We start from the raw sequence: 27,212 nt of genomic DNA on the forward strand, positions 1-27,212 counted from the left end.
GTGATACAAATCATACTTAAAAAACCAAAATGAAATTACGGTAATTATATGAATAATTTGCTTGCAATATAATGGTGATGGTTCCTACAGGAATATAAATTTCTGTCCTAGGAGCCTGACTTCCACCTAACCAGGGATCCAGGGAATATCCTCCCTCTCTTAGCACTAACAGGAAAGATGGAGTGTTCTCAAATCCTAGCCTACATCTGTTACCAGAGACAGGTTCTTGACAGACACTGCTGTAGAGGATTTCTAAACAATGTTAAGAGTGCCCAGTATTTTAATAGCAGCAAAACACACTCTTGCAATGAAAAAGTGGTGATTTTATGTAGTGTATCAGTTGTACCATTCTACAGGACATGGTACGTGTGTGGCATCGCATCTTAAGAGGAATGAAAGATTTACAAATCTTGGGTGGTCACAGTGGAAAGGAATGACAGAAGTCAGAGGTTCTGCAAAAGCTTAAAAAGTTTTACTGGTAAATTACACACTTGGCATGAAAACTGGTATAAGTCCTGATCTCTTATTATAACCACATGGTGGGTTTTGGATGAAGGGTTAAGGTGAAAGGGAAGAGAGAGAATTAAAGAGGATTAAAGAGGAGAAGAGAGAAAGCAAGAAAGAGAGAAAAAGAGATCACTAGTCCTGGCTCCAGCATCAGCATTGATCTGGCTGATGTCCAGGATCCTGGCACACACACCTGGGCTTCACAAGGTGCTTTTATATAGAAGGGTTTCCCCACCCTCGAGATGAGTTTCTCTCTTTTTAGGTAAATCAGTTCTCAAATCAGTTCTCAGTTTGTTGTTTCTGGAAATGGGAGAGAGGCCTTGGGAGTCTTGGGTGGTTTTGATGCCCCTACAGTCCATGCCCACATCTTGGCCTCATTCCTGCTGTGCTGTGCTGTGTTCTGCTTATTATGGTTGTCCTGGAAGAGTGCTGCCCTACCTCTCTAGGTACTTTGAGAATGATGATATCAGTAATGCCTGGATTAGGCAGTATAAGAGCACACCTCACCGAAATCTTATAACAGCCCTACAACTGAGAGCCAATGTCTACCTGACAAGAGAGTTCCTGGCTAGGGGTAGGCATGAGGATTTTGTTTGATCATGCCAACATTGTGGTGCTGGATTTGAAAGTGTAGCTCACATTTTTGGGAACTGTCCAATCACTCAAGACACCAGGCCAGGATCAAAAGACATAATGCCATCCGTGAGATCCTTAGCTGTGAAGCTAAGAAGGAGAATTGGACGGTTTTTCAAGAGCCACACCTGAGAGGTGAGGTTGACGAACTGTTTAAACCGGATTTAATTTTTGTGGAGCCATCAGTGGTTGACGTTACGGTCAGATATGAGCACAGTAGTTCCTCATTGACAGAAGCTGCTGCCGAGAAGGCCAAGAAATATCAGCACCTTCATCTGCAAATACAACAACTAACTAATGCAGTGGACATTGAATATATAGGCTTCCCCATGGGGGCTCGTGGAAAGTGGTATTGCAAGAACTCTGAGCTGCTTTCGGCCCTCGGTCTCTCTAAAATGAGGCTAGAGAAGACTGCCCGGGCCCTGGCATCCAAAGTCCTTGTTGCCTCCATAGATATAGTACATATATTTACTAGCAAAGCTAGATTGATTGTACCTGTGTAGTATTATTGTAGAAATAAACTAGGCCACTTCCCTTGGCCAGTTTAGCTGGACAGTGGAATTGGTTTTGGGTGGGAGGGGTTCATCCATCATAACTGTGTCCTTCTAGCCCATATTTTGGGCTTTAAATTCTAACCTGGACTTCCAGGTGGACAGGCCACCTTACTTAACCTGGAAAAGAGACATATATTATTTATATATGTTTATTAAATACCCTCTGCAGCCACATCCTGCACTTTCTCACAGTGACTTACTACCAGAAGTCCTTGGTTGATTCCACAGCTATTGGGTATCAGTGACATACAAATTATCCCCCTTACCCCCTAGGCTTCTACAGCATGGTTGCCATCACCTTCTCACTGGTGTTTGATATTTTTATTAAAACAGTGAAAGCATCAATAGTGCACTGTCATCATTCTAGTAAGTTATAAAGGCCTTTTTAGAAGAACAGGGCAGGGTACATTTATTTATTTGTTTATTTATTCCTATGCATTTGGGCCTCACTTAATCAGGCTAAAAATGTCTAAAACTTGACCAGGTAACAGTCAATGTTTCTACAAAACAGGAACACCTAGTATTAAAAGATGAAGAAATATTTTGCATTAAAAACATTCATTGGTATCCAAAAGATGGTAACATAGCTAGAAAACCTGGTGCTTTTTCGTGCCAAAGTCTGCCCACCTGTAAAAACTGAGACAGTAACAGTTATCTTTTTCAGATGCATATGTTGGAATATTGCTCAGGTACTACCAAAAGAGGAAGGGGATACAGAAATACTAATTAATGGTTAAAACTTAGGTTTACTCGTTATTTAATTTTTAATTTATTTTTTGTAGTAAAGAAGAATAACATATTCATGACCTCAGCTCTTCTCCAAAGAAATCCTGACATCATCAAAAGTACAAGAGAAGGTAACTGTCATTGTAATATTTATTCACTGTAGCTCCAAAAAAACATTGTTTAGAGATACAGAAGACAGAAAAAGAACAGCTCTTTTCCATACTGAATGATAGGCTAGGTATTTTTATGCAGTTTATAACTTATTTGTTTGACAGTGTAAATGTGCTGTGAACTCTGGTCTGACCGTCTGCTCTGACTACTTATTTCCTGAGTGGACTGAATGTAACTTTCCATAGTGAAAATTCACATTTCTAACTGAATACCTCTGCTGCTGGAGAAGGCAATGAAGAAACCTCTTGGCATCTGAGGATGCAGAATTAAATCTGAAATGCCAGAAGACATATCTAAAACAAAGCAATAAATATAAGTATAAAGATATACTTAAATCTATAAATACAAATATATTTTGTAAGTAAAACCAGAATGTTTATGTATATTGCAGATTACTTTTTTATCCTGAGAGGATAACACATTGGTTTCACTTCAGAGTTGTGTATTTTAGAAACCATTACAATTTTTCAGAATATGAAGCAAGTAAACAACAGTAAATATTATTTTTAAATGTTTTGAAAGTCTCAGTTAAGAGGCAAGACATATAGGTATGAATTAGATGTGAAGAAAAAGTATATGTTTAAATATTTTGTCTTTGTATTTTGCAAGGATCCTTGTCACCAAGTCAATTGTGGAATGTTATTAGACCTGCCACTTTACAGCCCCCACAAGCCCTGACCTGTCCTGAAATTCCTGTAGTATCTCTAATGACTAAGAAAGAAGCATGTGTTCAGGTAAAAAGAAAAATAATTTTACTGGAGCTCAAACTAAGGAAAAAAACCAACCAAACAAAAACACCCAAAACAATCAAAAACAAACACCAAATAAACCAGTGCTGTTTTAAAGCAATTAATTAATTAATTATGCAGCTAATTAATCATGCATTAAAAATTGCATGATTTTCAAGAAAGTTCCCATGTAAGTTTCAGTGGAATTGCTGTATTACTGACATGATGTGAAATGTTAAACTCATGCTGACTGTGTTTGAAAAATTATCTCTTCTCTGCAGGCTGTCTTACCTTTCTGATATCAGGGTTCTAAGGAAAAAACAGCTTTGGGTATTTTGGATTTTGTTTATTTAGAAAGTGAGATTTTAGTACTTTAATAGAGGGCACTGGTTTAACACACAGCTGGAGGAAGCTCTGCCAACTGCAACATCTATTATCCATATCTGTATCTGTCTATGTAACTTTATACCTTAGTGACTGTGGATTCTAGCAGATATGTTAATAGCAGAAAATATAATAGCTCTGATTAATCCATTTGATTTTATTATTCCTAGCTATCTGAAGACAGCTCTTATTCATCCACTGAGAATTCAGTAAATTCCAAAACAGCAGTGGGGTCATCTAGTACCATGAGTCTTTCCAGCTCTCAAAAAACACAGTAAGATTTTGTTTATTTTATTTCTGCATCATCTTGTCACTTGGCTAATGGCATGCCCTTTCATCATCTATGTCTAACATGGTACTAAGCCCATCCTATCTGCACCCACACAGGGCTCAGTGCTGTTTGTGTGTGGTGCCAAGATTTGTGTGTGCTGACATGAACTTCATATGCCATAAAAAATGGACTCCTAACTACAATTAATGTCTGTGGGACAGGTGGTTTCGCTCTAGAAACCAAGCTGGAAACTATTCTGGCTTGCCATCTCTCTTCTGACTGCATGTCTGCTGCATCTCATAAAAAAGGTGCATAGAAACTCGGGAAATTTCATTCTTTTGAGGAATAACCAATGTATTTCAGCATATTGGACACAAGAAGCATAAAGAAAAAAATACAGGACTGATTTGGAAGACCAGGTGAATGCTGCAATTGATGCTCTATTTTCATTCACAAAGCAGAATTTCTGGCACGAGAAGCTATCTGTGGTGACTGTGACAGGCTAGCATTTTTGCGCAGCACAGACTTCAGAACTTCTGTGAGGAACCTGATGTCCTTGGAGTAGGATGTTTCCCCATCCTCTTGACACTGTATGTGATGGAAAGAGCCCCTTTCTTGGAGATTAATCAGATTCTGACTAAAGCTTGTGTCATACGTGACAGAAATACAATGCTGGGAAAACAATGGCTTCTGGTCACGTGTTCAACTTCGCACAAGGTTTTGCTTGGGAAACAGAAAGGGTTCCAGGCCAGCACTGAGAAGAAGTCATACTGGTGCAAAAGCAGGCTTTTACATCTCTGGGACTGACTCATGAGAACTCTAGGTCTTTGGCTGTCTTGTGGTATTAATACTGCTTGCTGATGTTGATGAGGGTTTTTTACCTGGGAGTTGTGAGCATCAGGAATACACCTGGTATCCCTTTTGATGAGAGAATGACTTTTCAAAATTGCTAGGGCCACAGATAATAAATTTCTAATGTTGCCTAATTCCCCCTTCTAGCCAAGAAGGGCACAGAATATGTACATTGCAAAGGAGTCTGTGCCAGTCTTCCACAGGGCTAGATGGACCATAGATAGAGGCTGTGATGCACAGTGCCAGGGTTCTGAGGAGGCAAAGGAGTTTAGAGGCACAATCAACTTAGATTCTTAGTCCTTATCAACAAAAAAAAAAAAAAACCAAAAACATCATTAGAGGGCAGATTCTTGCTGTGATTTTGGAAGAACCAACCTTTTCTATTACATTTAATGATGTTGTGATGCCCTCTGAGGACAACACGTAGCCACAGCGCACACTGGGTTTTTAGGAGAATCTGAATGATGGTAATGCATGCATTAGAAAAACTAAATCATCTGCTGTTGGTACTTTAAATTTATTTACCTGCTGTCAGCTACACAATGTCTAGGAAAAGATTGGTGAGGGACTTTCTCCTGTGAAGTAGAGAAATGCAACACAGTGATTCAGTGCCAACAAGTTAATTTGAAAGTATTTATGGTATTTCTTTCCCTTGTCTTTTTTTTCCCACAAACACCCTGCTTGGGGTGTTTGTGCCTCATGAATTCTGTATACCACTATACTAGTTCTATCATAATCATGGTAAATGTTGGTTCCTTTGACAGTTGAAAACTAATTTAAACACTACCAGGTGCCTTCTGCTCTTCTGAGATTGCAGAAGGATGTAAGTGCCATTCTTCTGATCCATATTAAGTGACTGATGCTTAGGTAAAATCTTTCTGGTATAGCTGTTTTCTCATCAATAATAAACAAATTACTTTATTAAACTCTGCATACATACTGAACAGTAAAGGAACATTGCAGACAGACCTCCTCATTGCAAAGAAAACAACTTTTTAGGGTTGCTTTTACTTCCAGTCAAGGCATAGTTGTTGACATTTGTTTATAAAATAAAATGCAGAGATTGCTTTGCCTGCAGACATCTCTCTCACTTTTGCTCCTCTTCCACATTTTCATCTCTCTATTATATGACTCTGTGGAGAGATGAGTGAAAATACCCTGTTAAACCTCCACAGTTGCTGCAGCTGTCCATGTTCCATGAAAGCACTAATTTTCTTTCCTGGGCTGATTATAATAATGAACTGAAAAGGAAAAAAATTCCAGTTTGTTGATTCTGATTAAAAGCTTGGAAAGCTTGTGTCATAAGTGACAGAAATACAACAGTGGGAAAACACAGGCTTGCAGTCACATCAGCTCAACTTTGCACAAGGATTTGCTTAGAAAACTGAAAGGGTTTGAGGCCAGCACTGGAACTGGCAGCTACTCAGACCTTTTTGGACACTCTGAGAAGGCCAGTCCCTGAATTTATTCCCCTCTCATAATCCCATTTGAGTACTTTATCCATATTTCTCCTCCCATTGTTCCTTGTTAGTGATCATTCCCTGATATCAGTGACTGTGTTTTGTATCTCCATGACAATGCCATCCCTGGGGCAAGAACACTTTGCATCCCTGACAATGCATCCCTGGCAAGAACACTTTGTTCTTGCCATAAAGCAACATAAGGCTATTGAGGTTTTAATAACATTTTAAGGCTGGCGCTTCCAGTTAACTTTCTTTTAAAAGAGAACTAATTGCACTGATTAATTGTTCTTACATTTCTGAATATAATCAAAACATTTTCCCACATTTTTTTCTTAGAAATAAGCCTCTAATTCTTGGGGTTTTAGCTCTTTTGGGGTGCTGTCCTTAAGCTGCTATTGGAGCAGCCTAGAAGTAGCAGTTGAAATGTCAGTATGGAAATTGGTCACATTCCAGTAAATTTTAGTGAGGGGTGTGTTGAAGGATAAAAAACTCATTAACACGCTTTGGATTTCCTGTTCATAGGCCAAAACATGCATAGAAGCTTTAAAGGCTGAAAAGACAAGTATTTTCTGATTTCTCTGTTTTGATCCTAGCAAATGTGTTGTCTTAGCAACACATCAAACATGAGAATGCCAAGGAGTATTTTTCTCATTAAAAAAGATTGAGAGAGGTAATACTCGGTAAGCCCATCATCCTTGTAGAGTTTTTAAGCATATTGCAGTTGTGAACAGAGAAACTATTTTAGAGGAAGCCATTGAGGTTCTGCAACAAACCCAGCAATTAACAGGAATATCCTGTACATGACATATGTTATGTTAAGCCCTCCCAAGGGTGATAAATACTGTGAAAAAGAAGTAAGTGGTGCTGAAGAATGCAGTTTGTGACACAGTATCAGGCTGCCTTCCTGCCAAGTCATCCTTCTGGAACAGAAAGTGAAAAGATCTTGCATGGTTTTGCCTATGCCAGCAAGACATGGAGGATTAAACTCTACAGACAGCATAAACAACTTATAACCCCTTCATAAAAAAACCAAAATCAAAACCAAACCAGCAGCAGGAACAACTTCCACACAAAGGAGTTTACAAGGACTTCCCTCACTTTTACAAAAAATGAACACTGTTTAAATTGGCTATGTAATTAGCAGGTCAAATTACAATTCTACTTGTATAGAATATTCTGAATGTAATCTCTGAAACATAGCTGGCCAGTACCAAAGGATTGCAAGTATTGAGGTCTCTTCTCATTTTATCTCTGGAACAGGTAATTGAAAAATGGAAACACTTTTCTCTCCTGTTCTACTTACACCTCATCTTAAGCCATCTGCTATCCTATCTATACATTTTTTCAGTATTTGTGTGTGTATTTGAATACATTGCCTTCCTGCACTTCCAAGATGCAAGGAGGATGATGAAGGAATGCCTGTAAGGCACCAGGGTGTACATTATTCTGCAGAGTACTGGAGCTTTATCAACTTGAAAGAATAGCTGTTAATTGTTGGTAGTCCTTTGGAGGAGCAAAAGGATACAGGGAAACTAAAGTAACTCATTAAAATTTCTGGAGTAAGACACTTCTCTGAGGAGAAGTGACGTGCTGTTTTGCTGCTTGTTCTTTGGTCTTAAGGAATGGCCTCAATAACCTTAATGGAATGCAGTGTGATACTCTGTTCCTTTTGTGAAATGTTCCATAGAGGATATTCTCATATTCTCTTAAAGAATTTATCTGATTACTTATGTGATTACTTTTTTGTTTTTCTTTAATGTTAGGTGTGGTGAATCTTTAAAGTGTTTTAAATAGTTTTAAATCACATTCTTATGTTATTTGTTCCCACAGAAGTCAGTTGCTCAAAGAAAGAAGTGTACAAAACAGCAGCAATTCTGATTTTGTGTTTGGAGAAAACATGGTTGACAGAGTTTTGGTTGGATCTGCACATGCTGGCAGACTTTTTATCAAGGTCAGTGTACTTAAGAGTACAATTACTTTTTCAGATATTCGTTCTTTTTTAGGTTCTCCTTCTTTTAAAGATGTGAGTAAATATGGTTCCAATGTCCCTTGAGGAGAAAGAATCTAAGGACGTGCTGCTGGAGGGGTAGGCATTCCTATCTTCACCACCCTAGACATGTTCTTTAATTACTAATGCTTACCAATGTGCCCTTCTGGTTTTTTACTTGAAAAACAGTTTTTTATCTATTCCATGTAAAGTGGAACACCCACAATATAAGATAAAAGAATGTGCTCTACTGCTGTAATAACTTCAATCGTAACTGTAAGAGGTCGGATACCTGAAGGGAAGCCTACAAAAAGCTGAAGAGAGACTGCTTACAGGAGCAGGGAGTGACAGGACAAGGGGAAATGGCTTCAGACTGAAGCACGTAGGTTTAGGTTTGCTATTAGGAAGAAACGCTTCTCTTTGAGGGTGGTGAGACCACTGTTAAACATTTGCCTGGAAATGCTGTGGATGCCCCATCCCTGGAGGTCATCCAGGATGACCATCCAAGGCCGAGCTGGATGGGGCTCTGAGCAACCTGATCTAATTAAAGGTGTCCCTTCCCATAGCAGAGAAGCTGGAACCAGATGATCTTTAAGGTCCCTTTCAACCCAAACCATCCTGTGATTCTGTGATAAAGTATGAGGGAAAAATTGGACACCTTAGAGAGTGTCCATGTTAAAGCATATTGTGCATGCTTGTGAGGCAGCTTATGTCCTGAAGGACTCTAGGACAAAAAAGTGGTTCCCAAGATGAGGACTGCACCATTGAAAATGGAATTGAAATTTCAGTTTTCAGTTCAAGTAGTATGAAAAGTGTATGCTTATCTGCCAGGTAAAAAGCTTGGCAACCATACGTTTGGGGTATGCCTTCTGACCAAGATTTATTTATAAGGTATTAGTTGAGGCACTGAGCATTGTCAGAAGCCACAAGCATTTATTTACACATGCCTAAGAAAATTTATCTGCAAAATAAGGTGATAGAAATTTTTTACTGAAATTTAAGTCCTCTGAAGTTCAGTTTGTGGTGTCTGAGAGTTTTAAACTACTCTTCTGGGAACTATGGGCTTGAATTGGAAATAAACCAGTACCTTAACACCTAAATTCTTCTGTGGATTTAAATACTAGTCCACACAAAGAGGTCATTCTTCTCAGAGGAAGAATGATGTACTGATTCTATGATAGTAACATTACTTCCTCTAGACACTGAAATTGTATCATGTGGGCTAGTTACTCTGAAGCTATTAAAATTGCTAATCTTCAGCCTAGCATGCATTAAATTGTTCAATGTTCTATTTGATATAAAGTAACATAGCCATTTTTTAAAATAGGAATTCTTATTTCCCCTGTATTTTTTTAGAGTCCTGAGAGGCATCCCAAGCTGTATAAAGAAGCTGATTTACACAAAGGAGAAATAATATCCATGTCCACAGGATCTTCTAATGTCAGGCCACAAACAAGTAAGAATACTCAGCAAACAAGGACAGTTAGCTTTATTATTATATCTCACTGTCTTTTAGAGGATGTCAAATGAGTGGTGGTCAACAATTTTCATCGATTCTCAATATATCCAGTCATGAGTATGCTTAGAGTATGTGCCAAAATCTATATTCAGAAAGCAGGTAGAGTTTGTTTTATGACATGTGAACTGGACTAACTTCAGAAAGCATGATCTGAATTACTCAAAAACCATTACAGAATATTATTATTATTTATTGTTTGAAAAAAAATGCAGCGACCTTTATGAATGCCTTGTGGACCACATTGTTGAAATTTTAATTCTGTTGCAAGGCTGTCTGTTGCTTGCATTTTTCAAATTCTCATATCAATTAATTTGTTATTTTGGATCATAATTGTGGGACTGAAAGTTCTGTACAGACAGATTTTGGGGTTTGTTTGTGACTCATGTGAGATTTTCTACTGAGCAACCCATGTAAATCTCGGCTGTGAGGGAGTCCCCAACAGGCTCCTGTTTTGAGCCTTCTTGACAAATTCTGCACTCCTCTTTACTAACAGATGTATTAGATCCTATGATTTGTGTGAGCATTCTTATAAGTAAAACATTCTAAATATAAAGCCCTCAGAACATATGTATAGATTATGCAAAGGTACAGAGCTTTGTAATAATATTGTTCCTTTCAAATCTTGTCCTTATGTGTTCCTGTTAATTATTCATTGTATATGTATTATTATTCTGAATATTGGGATATGTATACTCAGCATAACAATATATCAGATGAGTTTAATTTGGAAAATCAGCTTCTAAATATTTAGACCTTGTTTCTGATTGTTCCTGTTTGTCCCTTGGGACAAACCTCTGCAACTATAAACAGCCCTGTTCAATTCGGCATGAGCCTTTTTAGTGAGGTATTTTATATTCCTTTTCCTCTTATGTTTGTTCCTTTGGCCAAAAACTTATTAATAACACTAAACAATGTCAGATACCACAGGTATTACTGACGTCACATCCTGTGTGACCTGTACTAGTTTTGTTATCCTAAAAATGTTCCCAAAATATTCCCTGTGCAGAAATATTTTTTTTAATTTATTTTTTTTTCCTACAGAAAGACCTTTGTTGAGGAATGCAACATTAATTGAATCAGCAGCTGCTTGTGTTTCCAAGCCAGTGGACAAAGTCCTGTTAGATAAAGTTGAAGTTATAACTGGAGAAGAAGCAGAACAAAATGTATTGCAGGTGTGTATTTCGTAAAACCTTGATGGTGAGTAGTTTAGTTGTTGAAAAGAACATCTAGATCTATTACTGATGCAGCAATCTGAAAATAACTTCAATTTATATTTTAAATGTTTGCTTTTTTAAGCTATGCCTCATCTAACCCATTTTTATGTAAGTTGGTGTGTTCTTTTTCATAGTATATTTGTTCATTTTGTTGTCTCTTTCAGTAAGTGTCTATTTCAGTGGTATTTTATAAGAATCTACATAGTATACTAGCTGTAACCACAACCTTAGAACTGGAAATGATTTGAGTAAAGGGGGGGCTTATGAAAAAAAATTGTTGGGAAAAAAAACGATGTGTTGTAAAAGTAATTTGTTTTATAGTTCAGCTAAAATAGCAATTACCTTTTCAACCTGTCAGGGAATATATTGTTATTCTTTGTCTTCAAAATACTATTTTCTCAGAAAATAGCAATTATGATTTAAAAAATCTTAACATTATTTTATTTTTTATTAATTCTTCTGTTTTGGCAGAACACAAAAGTTTTACTGTGTTTGGAGCAGTACTCTTCTAGTACCAGTACTGGTATCCTGCTGCATAACATTTGTAATGAGTGAGGAAATAATGTTGGACAACTTTTGCAACAAATTTAGCTATGCTGGTGGATATCACAGACTGCTGCTACACTTAAAAATACAGCAGCAGCAAAAATGAAAGAGCCTCAGTAACTTTCTCAACAGACAAAGAGTTAATGAAGATGAAATAATTGAAAAAGTAAACTGGGACTCATGCTGAATGTTTTCTATGATGAGAAAAGAGGTCACAGATCTAAGAGCCCTTTCAATTTAGGTAATAAAGGTGGTATATCTGTATATCTATGTATAGGTATATCTATGTACCTTTCTGCACATGCTGTGTAATACATGGATGTATTAAAAGCCCAGTCAAAAGTTTTACAACCATTAAGTTGTGAAAGTAAAGTTGTTATTTTAGAGCCAATAAAACTAGCATTAGCTGGCAGTTTTCATAATGTATTTCTCTTTCAGATTAACTGCAAGCTCTTTGTATTTAATAAGCTTTCTTTAAGCTGGACTGAAAGAGGCAGAGGATCCCTGAGGCTTAATGACACTTCTAGCAATAAACATGGAATGTTGCAGTCAAGGCTAAGTACGAGTTAAATAATGAAATACCCCATACAGGAAACACCAAATAACTTGTGTTATTGTTGGCCACAGTTTATTTTCAGAACATTTAAATCTGAGAAGATCTTTAAGTCAAGTTGCTGAGAATCTTTTTACCTGATAAAGTTCTGTGTGTTCTGAGGAAGTGGGCTCACATATATTGTTAGGTTCTGTGTACTTCTCTGACATGCTGTGTATGTCAGAGAAGTACATAGTCACCAGTCACCAGTCTAACAGTTTGCTCTTTGTTGGTTCTGCTTTTTCAGCAGCACTGTTTCAAGACTCTTCTGGAATGTTGTTTTTACTGTGCTGTCACTTTTTTGTACTGTATTGCACAGTTTCAGCTGATTATTTCCTCTGCATGTCAGACATATTGAAAGAAACTAATCTATTTGGATATATTAAAAAAAAAAATCTCACTATATCAGGGTTTTATACCAAATTAAAAAGAATAATTGATGAAAATATTAGCTGTATACAAGTGCTGGAGAAAACAAATGCAGCATATCTTATCATATTAACCTTCTTATTTTAGTTATGCGAAATCAAGGTAGCTTGAGACTGATACTCAACACCCAGCTCTGGGAACAAATGGTTATAAAAAGAGCAAACAGAAAAAGCCTGTGCTTCACTGCAACAGATCAAGAGGACCATTCTGTTCAAGTATTTCTAGCTCAGGTGAGTAGGAGACAACAGCTCCACCCAAAACCCCACATCATCTAGAATTCTGAAGGGCTGCTGAAGGTTGGTTTTAGCAAATGGCCTTCATGCTCTATCAGACTGTGCTCAGCTTAGATGTTATAAGACTTTTATTATAGAATGTATTAGAATGCTACTTCATAAAAACAGGTGTGATGGTATAATCTGGCCTTAAGACAGATGTTTCCAGACTCTGGTTCACATACCACCAATGGGATGGATATCGTTCCAGCAATATGCAGAAATGGCTCTTTTTTAATGGAAGCAATACACTGACAATATCTTCACAGGTAATTAAAATTTTACCAGTTACTCTGGTAAAAGGCAGCAGCTTTCTGCCATGGTTCTCAGCACACCACTTGCAATAAATCCATCCAGTGTAGGACCTCCATTTCTCAGTTGCAAAGAACACAGTGTTTCAGTATCACCTTCTGTAAGACCCAAGGGTCTCTTGGGAACCCTTATTTTCTCCAGCAAGGGCTAAATAGGAGATGGGAATGTGCTGGACTTATTTGCAAATAAATAGCACATATGTCCCAAGTTGGAAAGTGAGAGCATCCACATGATTTTAAGGATGTTTACATTTTCCCCAGTAGATCTTTCTAGGAAGGATTCAGCTTTCTGGGAAAGACAAATAAATCATCAATTCCAGGAAGTGTCACATATCATACACAAGCAAACACCATGCACTGTATATGCAAGTACTGTAGATCTGTCTCTCCCTAACAGGGGTTGGCTTAACTATGGCTGTGCTGGACTGCTGGTCTGCATGTGAGAATTATAAATGTCCTGATTTCCAGGTGTACTGCACAGTTTTCATACAGTGTGTAATTTACATTCCATACATTTGTCTTGGCACTACTGGGCAGTAAAAATAGACATGTATGAGGAAATCACAATATATGAAAGCTGAATGGGTGTGGCAAGGGTTGCAGGAAGCTGCTTCTACAGACACTGAAGAGGCTGGTATCCATCTCTACAGTATCCACCTGGTGACTGTATATTTTTACATGTCAGGGCTTTCCTACTTCTAGAATCAAGCTCAGGAATCATCCAAAATATCAAATACTCCATAAAAACTGAGCTGTTCTTCAGGGAAAGTAATTTTTAAGCTTATGTTTCTTGTAACTATAGAGAAAATCAACAGCTGCATATGAAGCTCAGACCACATAAAAGAACTACATTTATTTGTATTTAATATTTGGATGTTAATTATTAAGTGTGGATCTTAAGCTGATTGTTTTGATTGAAAAGGACAAAATACAACTCACTCAATATTTTTTAAATGAATTTTTAAAAATAGATATTTTTTTCTCAGTTGTTTTGGACTGTATACATTTTACGTTCTGCAGGCAAGCTCAAAAGACACTGAGCACCTGTATGCAGCAATACATCATCGCCTTGTGGCCTTGCGAAGCTTTGCTGAGCAAAAGCCAGATGCTCATCAAGGAGACACAGAGTCAGAAACAGCTTTTCAGCCATTAAACTGTGATAGTGATGATGAAGATGATGAAGAACTAACTCAAGTGAGCAGTACTGGATCTGGTAAGCAGAGGTTTTGCTGGAAATGTGTAATCCTTTCACAGTATTTGCTGAAAGCAATGAAAATTGGACTTTTTTTTTAAGCTGTCTATAACTTTTATCTGATACAGATACACCTTTTCAGGTAGAAATTGGGTAATTCCTTTTAGTATTTTGACTTATTACTGTTAAAATGTAAGATTTTGCCAGCTCAAGTATCTACATATATTTATAGCCATGGAATACTCTTGACAAAAGCTTGAGGTTTAAGAAATTTTATATTATCAAGCATTATCTAAATGCTTTTTCAGTATACTTCAGTAGAAATTACTAGAGATGTTGAGATACTGATTTATTTTGAGTAAGTGAAGAATGAGTCCACTCACATCAGTGACTAGCTTGTTACTAAAAGCCTGGAGTACATGAAGATATTTATTATGTCATGGTTAACTTTATTTAAAACGTGTTCCTTGATCGGCTGTAACAACTAGCTCAACTAGGAGATCTGCAGGACAACATCTACACACCACTTTTGCCAGTTTTCGTCACCATATCAAAAATGTAGGTTTCTAAGAGAGAAAAATGCCACTAAAATAAGATATTAATGTCTTAATCCTTCTTTTAATGCAACTCACAACAGGGCTGCAGTCATATTTGCAGACAGCAAGGCAGAAAGGGCTGTTAGACTTAAAAGCTCCTCTATCTTAGCAAAAGACAAGTCAAATTCACTGCTTGTGTCAAACTACTACAGGGGATACAGGACCTTCCAGTTAGGTGTGATTTTTCAACAGATGGATTACATCAGGTAACTTTGAGTTGTTGCTCACAGGATTAGTTTCCCTCTGCAGCTATGTAACATACTGTCCTTATATTATAAACATTCCTTTCAACAACTATTCATCAAGAATCAAGAAGTGAACAGTAACAGCTATAAGTACTGTTTCCCTAAGGAAAAGAAAAAAAATTCCCCTTTATCATAGAATCATGGAATATTCTGAATTGGAAGGGACCCTTAAGGATCAAGTCCAACAACTCCTGGCGCTGCACAGCACACCCCAAGAGTCACACCCTGTGCCTGAGGGCATTATCCAATTGATAAGCTCTTGAGCTCTGCCAGGCTGGTGCTGTGACCACTGCCCTGGGGAGCTGTTCCAGTCCCCAGCCACCCTCTGGGGAAGACCCTTTTCCTAATATCCAGCCTAAACCTCCCCTGACACAACTTCATGCTGTTCCCTTGGGCATTGTCATTGGTCACCACAGAGATCAGATCAGTGTCTGTCCTCCTCTTCCCCTCATGAGGAAGTTGAAGACCCCAGTGAGGTGTCCCCCAGTCTCCTCTCCAGGGGCAACAAGCCAAGTGACCTCAGCTGCACCTCATACCCTTCACCATCTTGGTTATCCTCTTGATAGACTGCAATACCTCTATATCCTTCTTATATAAGAGTGACCCAAAACTGCACACAGTTTCTGGTAACTTGGAAATTTTGGATGGAGCTTGACTCCTTCCCAGAACTCCTAATAAAAATTCTTTGTTCTTTCAAGGAAAAAAAGAAAAAGAGTGTAAAGGGAGTTTCAAAGTAATGTAGGAACACAGATATACAAGTTAAATATTTATTTTGATTTACAGAAGCTTCTGATACAAATATTCAGATGGCAGCCAGCAAACAGATTCTGAAATGTGTGCGGTGCTGGTTTTTTTGTCCTTTAAGTTTAAGCAGCTGTGCCTCATTTATTCCCGTTTGTAACAACAGTTTTAACAATCCCTTTCAAGCACTTCTTTAATGGCTTCTAGCTCTTCTGCTAATCTTAATCTCTTCTCAGAGCTGCAAGGTTTTAATTTGCACACATTTCAGTTACTGGTATCCGAGTCACTCTCCACTTCAGACATTCAACCTCACTCATGGCTCTCCCTGGAGCTCCCTTTTACAAAAATGGAAAAATAATAGGCCTTATGGGTTTTGAACAGGAAGAGGTCAGTTTTAAATATCAGCATAGAAATGTCCATTTAGATACAAGAGAAAAAATCCTGGTTTTTTTAAGAGCATTAGTTTTAACACTTTAATTTTCATTCTTTCATTTTCATTGAAGGGTGTATGTGAACAAGTCATCTTCTTCAGTTAGTCAGTTTTGGAGATCACCTCTCCTTAAGAATACGTAAATGTTAAGAAGCCTAAATTTGCAGGGACTGTTTCTTTACAAGAGATACAAGAATTTATAAAATATGCCTTCATTGTATGTCATTTCTTTCTATTTGTTTTTTCTCATCCCCCCATCTGGTTTTCTTTTCTTAATATAGCAATTTCCTTCTTGTTAAAATGAACTCACACAGTTCCTAGATGATGTATTTCATAACACTGTAAAAGACATAAAAAATTAGATCTTTATTATCTTTATAGTATTTTTATAATTGTCTTTAGTGCTTGAGACTGAAAAAGAAAGCAAATATGATATACTTAGTAAGTGAATTATAGACGTTGAAGTGATTCTGTATATTTGCAAGACTTTGTTGTAGGCATTCCTTACAGAAAATCTACAGTATGTTAATGCTATATACAGACAATGTATAAGGTAGTGGAGATTTTTGTATGATTTTATGAGTTCAGTATCGACATTTATTACAGTATTTTTAAAAATCCTAGTTGAATTGCTTTACTTTCAGATAGAGATATTAATTTCATAAAGTCCATAAGAAGAAATTTGCTGTGCCTGATATTTTTATCAGATCATATTTCACCAGTTACAGCCTGAATACTTTTACCAACAAAATACTCTGTAAATCTGTGTGGAGAGAAAAAGAACAATCTTTAAATAGATTTTGAGAGTGGATGGGACCAAAAAGTCTGTGGAAGGTATTTATCTTTTCCCTCTGCCTATAAAGTGAGTTGAGGAAGGGAATTCAGACTAAACAGTAAACTTCTTGGCTGAACAAAGTCAAACAAGTAAAGTGCATGAGAGGTACAAAGATGGCACTGTCACTAAGCAAAGAGAAGTTTTATGTATTACTCCTTACACTCCACCTCACTGATCAGAAATCTTCTAACTTCATCCTGACTGAGGAATCATCTCTTTTGATTGAGGTGTCCTCTCTGTAATTTTATCTTAGATGCTATTAAAATGAATTCAAAGATTCTGGAATCTAGGACTGGGTAAGTCCCAAGAAGTGATTCCATACCCAGCCATAGACCTTACAAGAAAAATCACAGTGTGCAAAGACATAAGAATGTATCCCATATGGATCCACAAAGAATTGTGTGGATTTTTGAGACTACTGGTATTCAGAGCCAGTAGTCTCCAAACACCAGGAGTGTGTTGGTCCGAGAGCCAGACAGTATCATAACACAGAAATGCAAAAGGACAAGCATTTGCAGAACTGAAGAATGTTTTATTTTACGGACATTTTCTGGTCCACTAAACATGTACTTACCATCTCAGTTTCATTAGGACTCTCTTTTATGCTGGAGTTTACCAAAATTTAAAATGTTACAAGACCGTTCTTTCTGTTTTGAAGTAATGTACTTTTAAAGTTCTTAAAGAAACTACTCTTCAGCCACACCACAGTAACTCCTGAAAAACTGCTTTGTTTGGCATTTCTTGTCAATTTACTTTAAATTCTTATCAATTGTTAAGGATTCCAAACTATAAAGCTAACATACACATACCTGATAGTGATTAAAACTGAGGAAGAAGGAGAAGTTAAGAATTAACTTCTTTGTTGGAGTTTCTGTATTCTTTTCAGCATGCACCACTAATATCTAAAGCAGAGAAAACAGACACTCTGTGATTGGTTTTAAATTCTCCCATATCAGAAAAGGGGGAAGATCGGTTTTAATATTCTGACACACACAAGCTTTCATTTCACTTGTAAAAGATTTTAAACTCTTGGTAAGTATTTAGGGGTGGCCAGATGGTAGTCGCAATTTTTAAGCAGATACTGTGTTAGTGGTATTATGTATCTGACATTATTAGTCAGTTCTGCCTACTTTCTGCAGATGAGTCAAAGTCACAGAGATTACGCACCAAAACCACTTTCTCATAACCAATGAGCTGTTTGAAGGTATGTTGGATTTCTCACAGTTTTCTGAGCATCTTTAATGAAGTCTTAAAGCAGTGTACCCTCCATAGAGTGAGAAAATTTGCATCCCGGGTATATTGCCCTACCTAGACATCAGATTCCTTACTGTTTTTTGTGCTTGCCTTTATTGACTTGGAGGGTCATAGGCTTCATTCATGATTCACATGCTCAAATATTTGTGAATAATCCTCTGTTATCTAGTTACCTATTTACCTAAACCAGGAACTGATCATATCCAAACTTTAACCTACTGCTTTGGTGTTATGAAATGCTGGATTGCTTCAAAACATGAATATGCTCAAATAAGCAAGATTTTTTTTTCAATAAATTCTTTTTCAGATCATTCTAGATGGAACCGCAGGCAGTCTGTTGTCTGCTCATGATATCTGCCAGAAGTTACAACAGCTCAGCTGGGAACTCATCTTCCCAAAATGTCTAAGCTGACTTATCAACCCCTGGAGGGAGGAAATCAGATGCATATTACTTTATTACTTTTAAGTAGAGATTAATTTTAGAGAGAGCTTAAGTTTACTTCATTGAGAAAGAACTTCAGATGCACTATTGAGGATTCCAGGCAACCTGCTTTGCACTGAGCTGTGAATAACACCATGGCTTCCAATACTCAAGAACTGTTACAAAGTCTTTCAATGTTAGAATTAAATATATTTAGATGCATTATTAGAGTGAGGAATTTTATAGAGAATAAGTAATTGTTCATCATATTGATGGATAATACCACATAAGCATCAACTAATAATATATGTAAACAGATATTTGTTACTATTAATCTATTATTTAAACAGTTGGAAAGCTTTAAATTTTGCTTCACTGAAAACATTTCTTTAAAACTGTGCGGTAACATTCAGCATCCTATTTGTAAGTACATGCAAGCAAAACCTGGGGTGGCAGTTTAGCATGACCAAGGCCTATAGAAACTAGCCCCTATAGAAACCCCCTCCCTGTATTTATTTTTAAAATATCTGGAGTGGTATACTTGCTGCAGAATTTTGTTTAAGGAAAAAAGAACCATGATCTGCATCTTTCAGCTGTATGCGCCAAAAGAATTCACCATGAGGAAGTAAAAGTTCATTCTAAGGGCTACATCAGCTTTAAAATTTAAAGTATAGCTGCTTGCTCATGAACACCTTTCTAGCTGAACAAAACAAACACCTGCACTTGTGTACATTAATTGTCCATTTGATATACACACATAAATGCATGCACAGCACAACAGGGTATCTACATTAAAAAACCCCTTCAATGTGTGAGATTATCTAAGATTACTTCTGCCTTAGCTGTAGCTATTCCTAACAGCATCATTCATGAGTATGTTACCCATTCTCATGTGCACAATAATCCCAACTGTGGCCAAGACACAGTTGCTCTGTAAAAGTCATTTCACAAACTAATGCCTTCTACCTAAACATTTTTGTGAGAAAAAAACTCCAATTCACCTGTGAATCGAGACTTGCAGGGTCATTCATAAGCCCATGCACAGTAAGACATACCACTTACATTCCATGTTTTCATTCTGTCAAAAACAGAATTTGCCTGCAGTCTCTCCACTGCCACTTCCCTGAAGTCCTGCATATTGTTTGTCATCCTCAGTGCTGAAAGAATGTTCTGAAATATATCAAGTCCTTTTAATTAAGGTAATTGTAATGATTTCTCAAGCTAAAAAGCTGCAACACACCTGATCAGTCAAGTTACAATTTAGTTTTCCCACCTGAACATGGTATGAAGTTGGAACAGTATTTAGTTTCTTCTGGAATTCTCAGTGCACTGCCAAGATTAGTATCCAGATGAAGCTGAAATAGTTGTCTGGATTACACTGAATGTAATGACTCACCAAAATCAGCACTTGCCTGACACTGATTTAGCATCTGGGTGACAGTAAATTTAAGTACAACTTGATTTCTGCCTTCAGGAAAAGGGGAGTGCTTCCCAACAGAGCACCTGTGTCAAACAGTGAAGCATGGGGATTCTCTTTGAGTCCACTATAATAATAAATAAATAAATGCCAGTAATAAAAATATTATTTCCATAATGAGGTGTACATTGTGTCCTTTGTTATCAGCCTCACTCCTGACCACAACAATATTTACATCACTGACCTTCATATTTCATTGCTGCAACTCATCCTCAGGGACAAAGCTCCATGTTATAAAAACTCAGGCAGTTGTAAAACGCAGCAGCCGTATGTATTTAGCAACAGGTCATGGTGATATGTTTGCCCTGGAGTTCAGCTGGCTATGCGCTGAATGCAGAGTTTGATTTCAAAGTCTGTCCTGATAATCAAAGCTTTCGGTGAAACAGGATTTAAGCACCTTAGTGACATGATACCCCTCTAGAATCTGAATTCTACTACAGCTGTAAAATCCTTGGTAAATGAGGGAGGTTTCCAGGGCAGGGATAACAGAACTTTTTCAGACACAGGACTTAAACTTTGTTATTTGCTCCCATGGCATGCAAAGTTTATAAATAAAAGCTATTTTGATTTGCCTCTTCCCAAGATCCTTACATGTATACACAAGTATACATATAAACACACACACTCATGTGCACACACACTCAAACATGAAGCTTCATCTCCCAAAAGCTGAGGAGGAAAAGAGGTGCTTATTTTAAAGCCATTTGGTAAAGAGGAAAAAATTTTTGCTCTTAAGAACCTAATTATGTGTTCTCTTTAGTCTCACTGCACTAAAGTTCACTGTTCCTAAGCCTGAAGGTACACCATTATGTAATGGATTACTGGTTTTAAAAATGTAGTTTGCCATTTTATGACAGCTGGAGAGCAATTTCCGTGCCACAACAATAAACAATTTTCTTACCACTTAAATTTCTGTGTAACTAGGAGTCTTACTTTGTGTCCCAGTTAGAGCTTCCATGAGTTAAGAGTTCCATGCTGCAGAATCTCAAGCCTGCTTTCCTAAGGAAACAGTATGTTAAGTAGTTGTGCACACCATCCACCTATGTGTCAGACACACACTGAGTCCACTGTTCAGTTTCAAAGAATTTACAGGACCTAGAATACTCTAAGACTATTTAAATTATTCAGGAAAATTGGCAATTGCTGAGAGACCGAAATCAGAGAAAAGCATCCTTTGAGGAAAAAGTTTCAGGGTGAACTTGCTATTTTCTGTGATGCTGGTGGGCCTGAGTGGTGTTTTTCTACTTCTGTACAAGCTGCAGCACTTTCTGAGATGGAGGAGAAACAGAGTATGGAGGGATAGGTCCCTGTGGCCTGAAGAGAGGTGTAGAGACATGATCCAATATGAAACACTTATGAGCCCATATGAAATTAGACATGATTTTTTTTTTTCAGATAAATTTCTATCTATTTATAAGAAACCCCAGTGACAAATTTATATACATAAGGCATGTAGATCTGGAAGATCTTATATATTCATACAGTAATTTTCCCAAGAAGGGAAAACTAACAGTTCCTAATAATATATTCTACTAAGATTAGGAACTTCTAGCAGAATATTCTTGGATGGGACAGACTGAATGTCCTACTTTACATTTTGGAGGTGTTTGTATCCCTTCATAAACATTGTTCCTCAGGTTTTTATGTCCTGCTCTTTAGTGACCTCTGAAACAGTTCTGGCAGACTGTGTGAAGTTAAGAGTTAGGTAATATCTCTATTGAATAAACAAATACAGGAAAAACTTCTGGCACATTTGCTTTCACTGCTGGTGACAACCACTATGACATGGACAGGGAGGGAAAGAGCATCCTCATTTCCCTTAGATGGGTTTTAGAGGCCTTACCATGGGGACATGCTGGCAGAAAAACTTAGAAAAAGCGTGCACGGCCCATTCTACAGCAGTTCTCTGTCTAAAAAGTGGACTTCAAATCAGAACAGTTTGCGTTTCACAAACACTAAAGTTATTAGTATAAAATGAGGTATCTGCAGTTGTTTGAGCATATTCAAATTGCTTCTGAAATGTTGAAGTCAATTGTATTAGACTACTTGAGGGATGGTGTAGTTTGCTTTGCATAAGCAAAGAGTGGGAAGAAAAGTAGAAAAGTAAATCTCTGATAATTAAAATAAGTTCTAATGGAAGTGTGGACAAGAAAGCTTGCTCCTCTCACTGGTTTTGTGTAAAAAAATCAGTAATTTGCATTGATAAGAATAGCTCCACTTACTATGCTTTTGATTAAGCTTCCTCCTTGATTTTGTAATTTGGAATTTCTGAAATAAATTACATGACTAAATTACATAACTGAACTATGCAATCAGTGATGAGGGTACATACATTGCAAGAGAAGTGCAAGCACATGGATAGGATCTGTGATCAGAAATTCTATCAGACTACACTTGCTAATACATTAATCTATGTGACTCTGATGTGTTGCATGAGTGATGCTCTCTAAGCTTTAGTCTGGAATTTTCCTCTGGATTATAAGAATTAACAGCTGTGGTCAGCTGGTCTCAAAATCCGAGGACTTGGATTTGTGAAATGTTACAGTGGTGGTGTGTTTACCTCATCCCCTGTGAAAGCACCAAACACTGAGAGCATCACCATATTAAACACAAACAAACCACAATCATTTTCTGTTACCAGTGGCACATAGAGTAAGTCTAGTCAATGCAAATAATTTGATAAGTTAATTATATACTTGTTATTAATTAAAATATCACAAGAAGCCATTATTCAAAGACTTCAAGAAGGAGTAGAAATGAATAGTTGTCCCAGATTGTAACTGCACTACAAGAAACATACACATTCTTCTGGGTGGAAATAGGCTACATATGGAGATATAAAACAGCTGGCACAGTTGTGCATTACCAGTTTTGCAGCTAGTGAAATTAGGGAATAATTTATTGTTTATGTAGTAATTTTTCCAGTTACTTTGTTGCACTGAATATTTTGTGTATAACATAGGTATTATTTTAAGTTCACAATATATCTTGAAGCATATAGAGCTAAGGATGCCTGGTTTTCTATGGATCTGTGTTTTGAAATTTACCTCATGTAAATAATAACTCCTTGGTGCCCTAAAATGGGCATTTCTCTGAAGCATTTTTCTAACTTCAGGCAATTTTGAAGCATCTGTTTCCATGAAGAATTTTTAAGTACTCTATGCCCAAACTAAAGCTGGTTTTGGTTCAAAAAGTTGTTACAGTGGAAGTTCGCTCCTAGACCACATTTGTGTCCTACAAGGATACCAGGTTTAAATGCCTGTATTTATTTGTTTAATTTTCCATGAATTAATCTGTCCCTTAATCTACTGGGTATATTGTTTTAAATACATTGAAAATGGGGCATGAAGACATGTCATTTTTCACAAACTGAATATATCTCAAAATAGGTAAAGGGTCGTTTGACAGATATGTGTGTCTTCTAGCTGTATATCAGCAAAATCAAGAATTGTAGTGAAGGAGGGGTTAGTAGTGCATGTAGTGTCTAACACTACATACTACTGAACATTTTGTAAGTAGGTCCATTTATAAAGTAAGATGCAAACTGTAATATTCAACAAACTGTATTTCATATGTTATAGAAAGTTAAATCCTTTTCACAAAGACAATGGGGTATCAGACAATCTGTGTACTCTGACAAAGAGCTAGCCTGTCAGAGACTTCCTTCTGGGAACTCTGTATTAATTACTTCATAGCCTGTGCTTCAGCATTGTTTCCAGAACTTTAATCATCTACTGATTTGAATTTACATTTTTAAATACATATTTCATATTTTATGCAATAAGCTTGCTGTGTTAATTAATTCCAAAGACCATAACATGTTAATTGCACTACTTCAGAATAAAATACTATTCCATATTCAAACTTAATGGTTGAAACTGATTTGATTTTCAAAAATCAAAACAATTCAATATAAATAGACAATACACAAAGCACAAAATCTTAGAGGAGCAGCTAAATGGTCAATTAAGTTATAAAATAGATACCATTCAAAACAGAGTCATAAATTTTCGAAATCTCTTATATCTTTTAGGTCTCCAGGATGTTGTATTACCTACTGCTTTGTACAACCTAAAAGTTAATGGTTATACAGAATGAGGCATTTTCTGGTTAGCAAGGGAATTAGTTATGTTTAATTGGTTTCCTGGTAATCTGTTTTGTGATATTTTCCTTCAAGGCTAAGCTAATCAGTAGACAAAAAATCCTCCTACGCACCAGCAAAGACTGGAGAAAGCCTTTGTTTTGTGGGAAGAACAGAATGGCTGCAGCTATGCTTATTTCCTAAGACTCCTGGCAAAGCACTGTAGAGTGCTCCTGCATTGACAGGCAGGAGTTGCTGTTTCAATCCCTTCCCCCAGGGAAGATGAGGAACTAGGTGAGTAACCAGAAATGTGTGTCTAAGTGAAGCCTTCAGTGCAGAAGGACCATCTGTCGCAGTCGATGCCTGTGCATGCAGTTATTGATAATTATGCAAACCCCCACAGGATTTCTGGACAGCTTGCTTACAACATTAAAAAGTAACTCAGGATCGATAATTTTATTTATTTATTTATTTTTACCTAGACTCGCCAGACGCTGTCTTGCAATGCTGCAGCCAGGTCTTTTCTGCCCTTCCTGACACTGGCAAATGTCACAAAAAGACCAGAACAGGCATGGATAACAAAAAGAGCTTTAAAGCTACACCAGCTCTCCGCCCCAGATGCAGTATTTAGTCCTTCTAAAACACAGCACGTGCTGTGTTTTCCCACCTTTCTGTATTATTTTCTGAAAGTATTTCCCCCTCCCCCGCCAGTTTCCCAGGGAAGCAGGCCAGCCCCAGCCAGGCAACTCCCCCTGACTTCCTTCCACAGCCTGCTTGGTGCCGACCCGCACTCCCTGCTCCAGCGGGGCGGCACCAAGCAGGCAAGGAGAGCGCGCTCGCTGTCCCGCGGCCGTGGGGGACACTGTTTAGGAACACTGTTTAGTCTCGGAACACTCCTTGGTCTCAGAATTCCCGTCTATTCCCCAAAGCTATCTGAAGTTTCGCTAATGCACAATTATCAGTTCGTATTTGCCTTTCTGCGGTGCTGTAAAAGCTATCACAAAGACCGAGGACAGGAGCAGCAACACGTGAGATTTCCACACACGAGATCTAACACCAAGTAATTTCTCCCTCTTTATCTCTTTAACACTATCGCTGCCTCCCAGGACTTTAAGAGTACTAGTGGGGCACTGGTGGCATTGTCGCTGTGCCCTGGGACTGGACGAAGCACTGGGCAGCAGCGGGAAGCACTGAGCACACTGTCACTGTCCCCTCACGGCGGGGGTCGGTCCCGAACCCCTCACGGCGGCCGGAGCACGGGGCGCGACGACATCCGCCCGCCGCGCGCCGCCTACGTGCCGCGAGCCCCGTCCCGCGCGCCACCAGAAATCGGGGCGGGGCCAAGCAGGGGAGCGGGGAGAGGAGGTGGGGCTCTCCTCTACGCATGCGCAGGCGGTTCTCACCGGAGCGCGGGGTGGGGCACGCGCGCACAGCGCGCTGTGCCCCTGTTGGCCAGGGAGGGCGCACGCGCCTGGTATAGCGCCCAGGCCCCGCCCTCAAAAGGGGCGGGTATCCGGCGCCGCGGCTCGCTATTGGCGGGGCCGGCGGCTGCGCGCGGGGAGGGCGGGGCGGCGGGCGCGGCCGGGCCATGTGTGCCGGGCGCCGCCGCAGAGCGGCCGCAGCCGCCGCCGGCAGCGCCGCGCCCGCTCCGGGGAGCGGCGCAGAGCCCGGGAGATGTTCTTCTCTTGGGGCTTCCCCTGCGGCCGCCTCCGCCTCGCTGGCCGGGCGGCAGCTCGCCGCTCCGCGTTGCTCTGCCAGCGGGCGGCGGCTTCCTCCGCCCCTCCGTGGCTGCCACTGCTCGGCGGCGCGCACCGACGCCTACTCGCGCTCGGTGGGCTGAGCCCCTCCGCGGCGGCGGCCGGGCGGGGGGCGGCGGGGGCCGCGCCGTGCGGGTCGGGGGCGGCGGGGGGCGGGTTCCGGCCGTCGCGGGTGGTGGTGGTGGTGAAGACAACGCGGTACGAGTTCGAGCAGCAGCGGTACCGCTACGCCGGGCTCTCTGAGGAGGACCTGAAGCAGCTGGTGAGCGGCGGGAGGGGCCGGTGGTCCCGGACACTGGGGGCGTTGCCGCGGGGCTGCAGCAGGGGTGGGGGGGGTGCCCAGGATGATGCCCGGCTGCTGCGAGGGATGGCGGGGTGATGCCCGACTTCGGAGAGGTTTCCGGGATGGTACCGCCGGGCTGCCGGGTCCGAGTGTCCCTGGTGCTTCCCCGGGCCTTGGTGGGGCGGAGCCGGCGGCCGTGGAGGTGAGCGGGGTCGCGGTCGCTGTTCCCGCGCTCTGCCCCTGCTGCCGGCGGCTCTGCCTCTGCTCCCGCCGCTGCCCTCCCCGGGCCCCCGATCCCGATGGAGCCGCCGAGGGGCACGGCCTGGAGAGGGGCACGAGTCGCGCCGCTGCACATTCATCGCATTGCAGGGTGCCGAGGGACTTGTGTAGCAAGCGTGTTTGGGTTTTACCCTCGGAGGGATTCCAGCAGCCCCCAGCAAACTGCAGGGTTTTTCTTACTGTGTGTAGTATAAAGATTAGAGAAGTGCATGCTGAGGAAAGCACGATGTTGCAAAAAATCCCCTCTGTTTTAGCGTGGACTGATTTGCATTTCCTCCGTTTTCTTGCCTCACATCCTCACTCCATCCTTACATATTTTCCTCCGTTCAGACAGCCAGATCTCTCTCAGATCTACCTTTCGTGTTACAGTTTTTAGAGAAGCCTTTTTCGTTAATCTGTAAGATACCTTTAATGTAAAGGTCCATTACTGAAGGTATACTCAGGACAGCAAGTGTTTCTGAG

General features: G+C 39.4%; 2 protein-coding genes across 3 annotated transcripts in view; both read left to right on the top strand.

Moving 5' to 3' along the window:
* The window catches only part of RANBP3L (RAN binding protein 3 like), a 31,855-nt gene extending 11,315 nt beyond the window's left edge, over nt 1-20,540 (top strand). The window contains exons 6-15 of the mRNA XM_041419239.1: nt 2,477-2,551; nt 3,201-3,325; nt 3,874-3,977; nt 8,120-8,240; nt 9,633-9,732; nt 10,837-10,967; nt 11,994-12,114; nt 12,664-12,806; nt 14,180-14,372; nt 18,760-20,540. Coding sequence (XP_041275173.1) covers nt 2,477-2,551; nt 3,201-3,325; nt 3,874-3,977; nt 8,120-8,240; nt 9,633-9,732; nt 10,837-10,967; nt 11,994-12,114; nt 12,664-12,806; nt 14,180-14,372; nt 18,760-18,803 — 1,157 coding nt within the window. The 3' untranslated portion in view covers nt 18,804-20,540. The remainder of the gene's footprint in view (nt 1-2,476; nt 2,552-3,200; nt 3,326-3,873; nt 3,978-8,119; nt 8,241-9,632; nt 9,733-10,836; nt 10,968-11,993; nt 12,115-12,663; nt 12,807-14,179; nt 14,373-18,759) is intronic.
* A 5,430-nt stretch (nt 20,541-25,970) lies between these two features.
* Nucleotides 25,971-27,212, top strand: part of NADK2 (NAD kinase 2, mitochondrial) — a 30,486-nt gene continuing 29,244 nt past the window's right edge. Inside the window, exon 1 of one of the 2 annotated variants that reach the window (XM_041419251.1) lies at nt 25,971-26,450. In XM_041419251.1, the coding sequence (XP_041275185.1) occupies nt 26,106-26,450 (345 nt within the window). In that variant the 5' untranslated portion in view covers nt 25,971-26,105. The remainder of the gene's footprint in view (nt 26,451-27,212) is intronic. The other variant, XM_041419259.1, reaches the window with a different exon arrangement.

This window comes from Onychostruthus taczanowskii, unplaced genomic scaffold, assembly GCF_017590055.1.
Source record: "Onychostruthus taczanowskii isolate IOZ18803 unplaced genomic scaffold, ASM1759005v1 scaffold108, whole genome shotgun sequence".
Taxonomy (NCBI): domain Eukaryota; kingdom Metazoa; phylum Chordata; class Aves; order Passeriformes; family Passeridae; genus Onychostruthus; species Onychostruthus taczanowskii.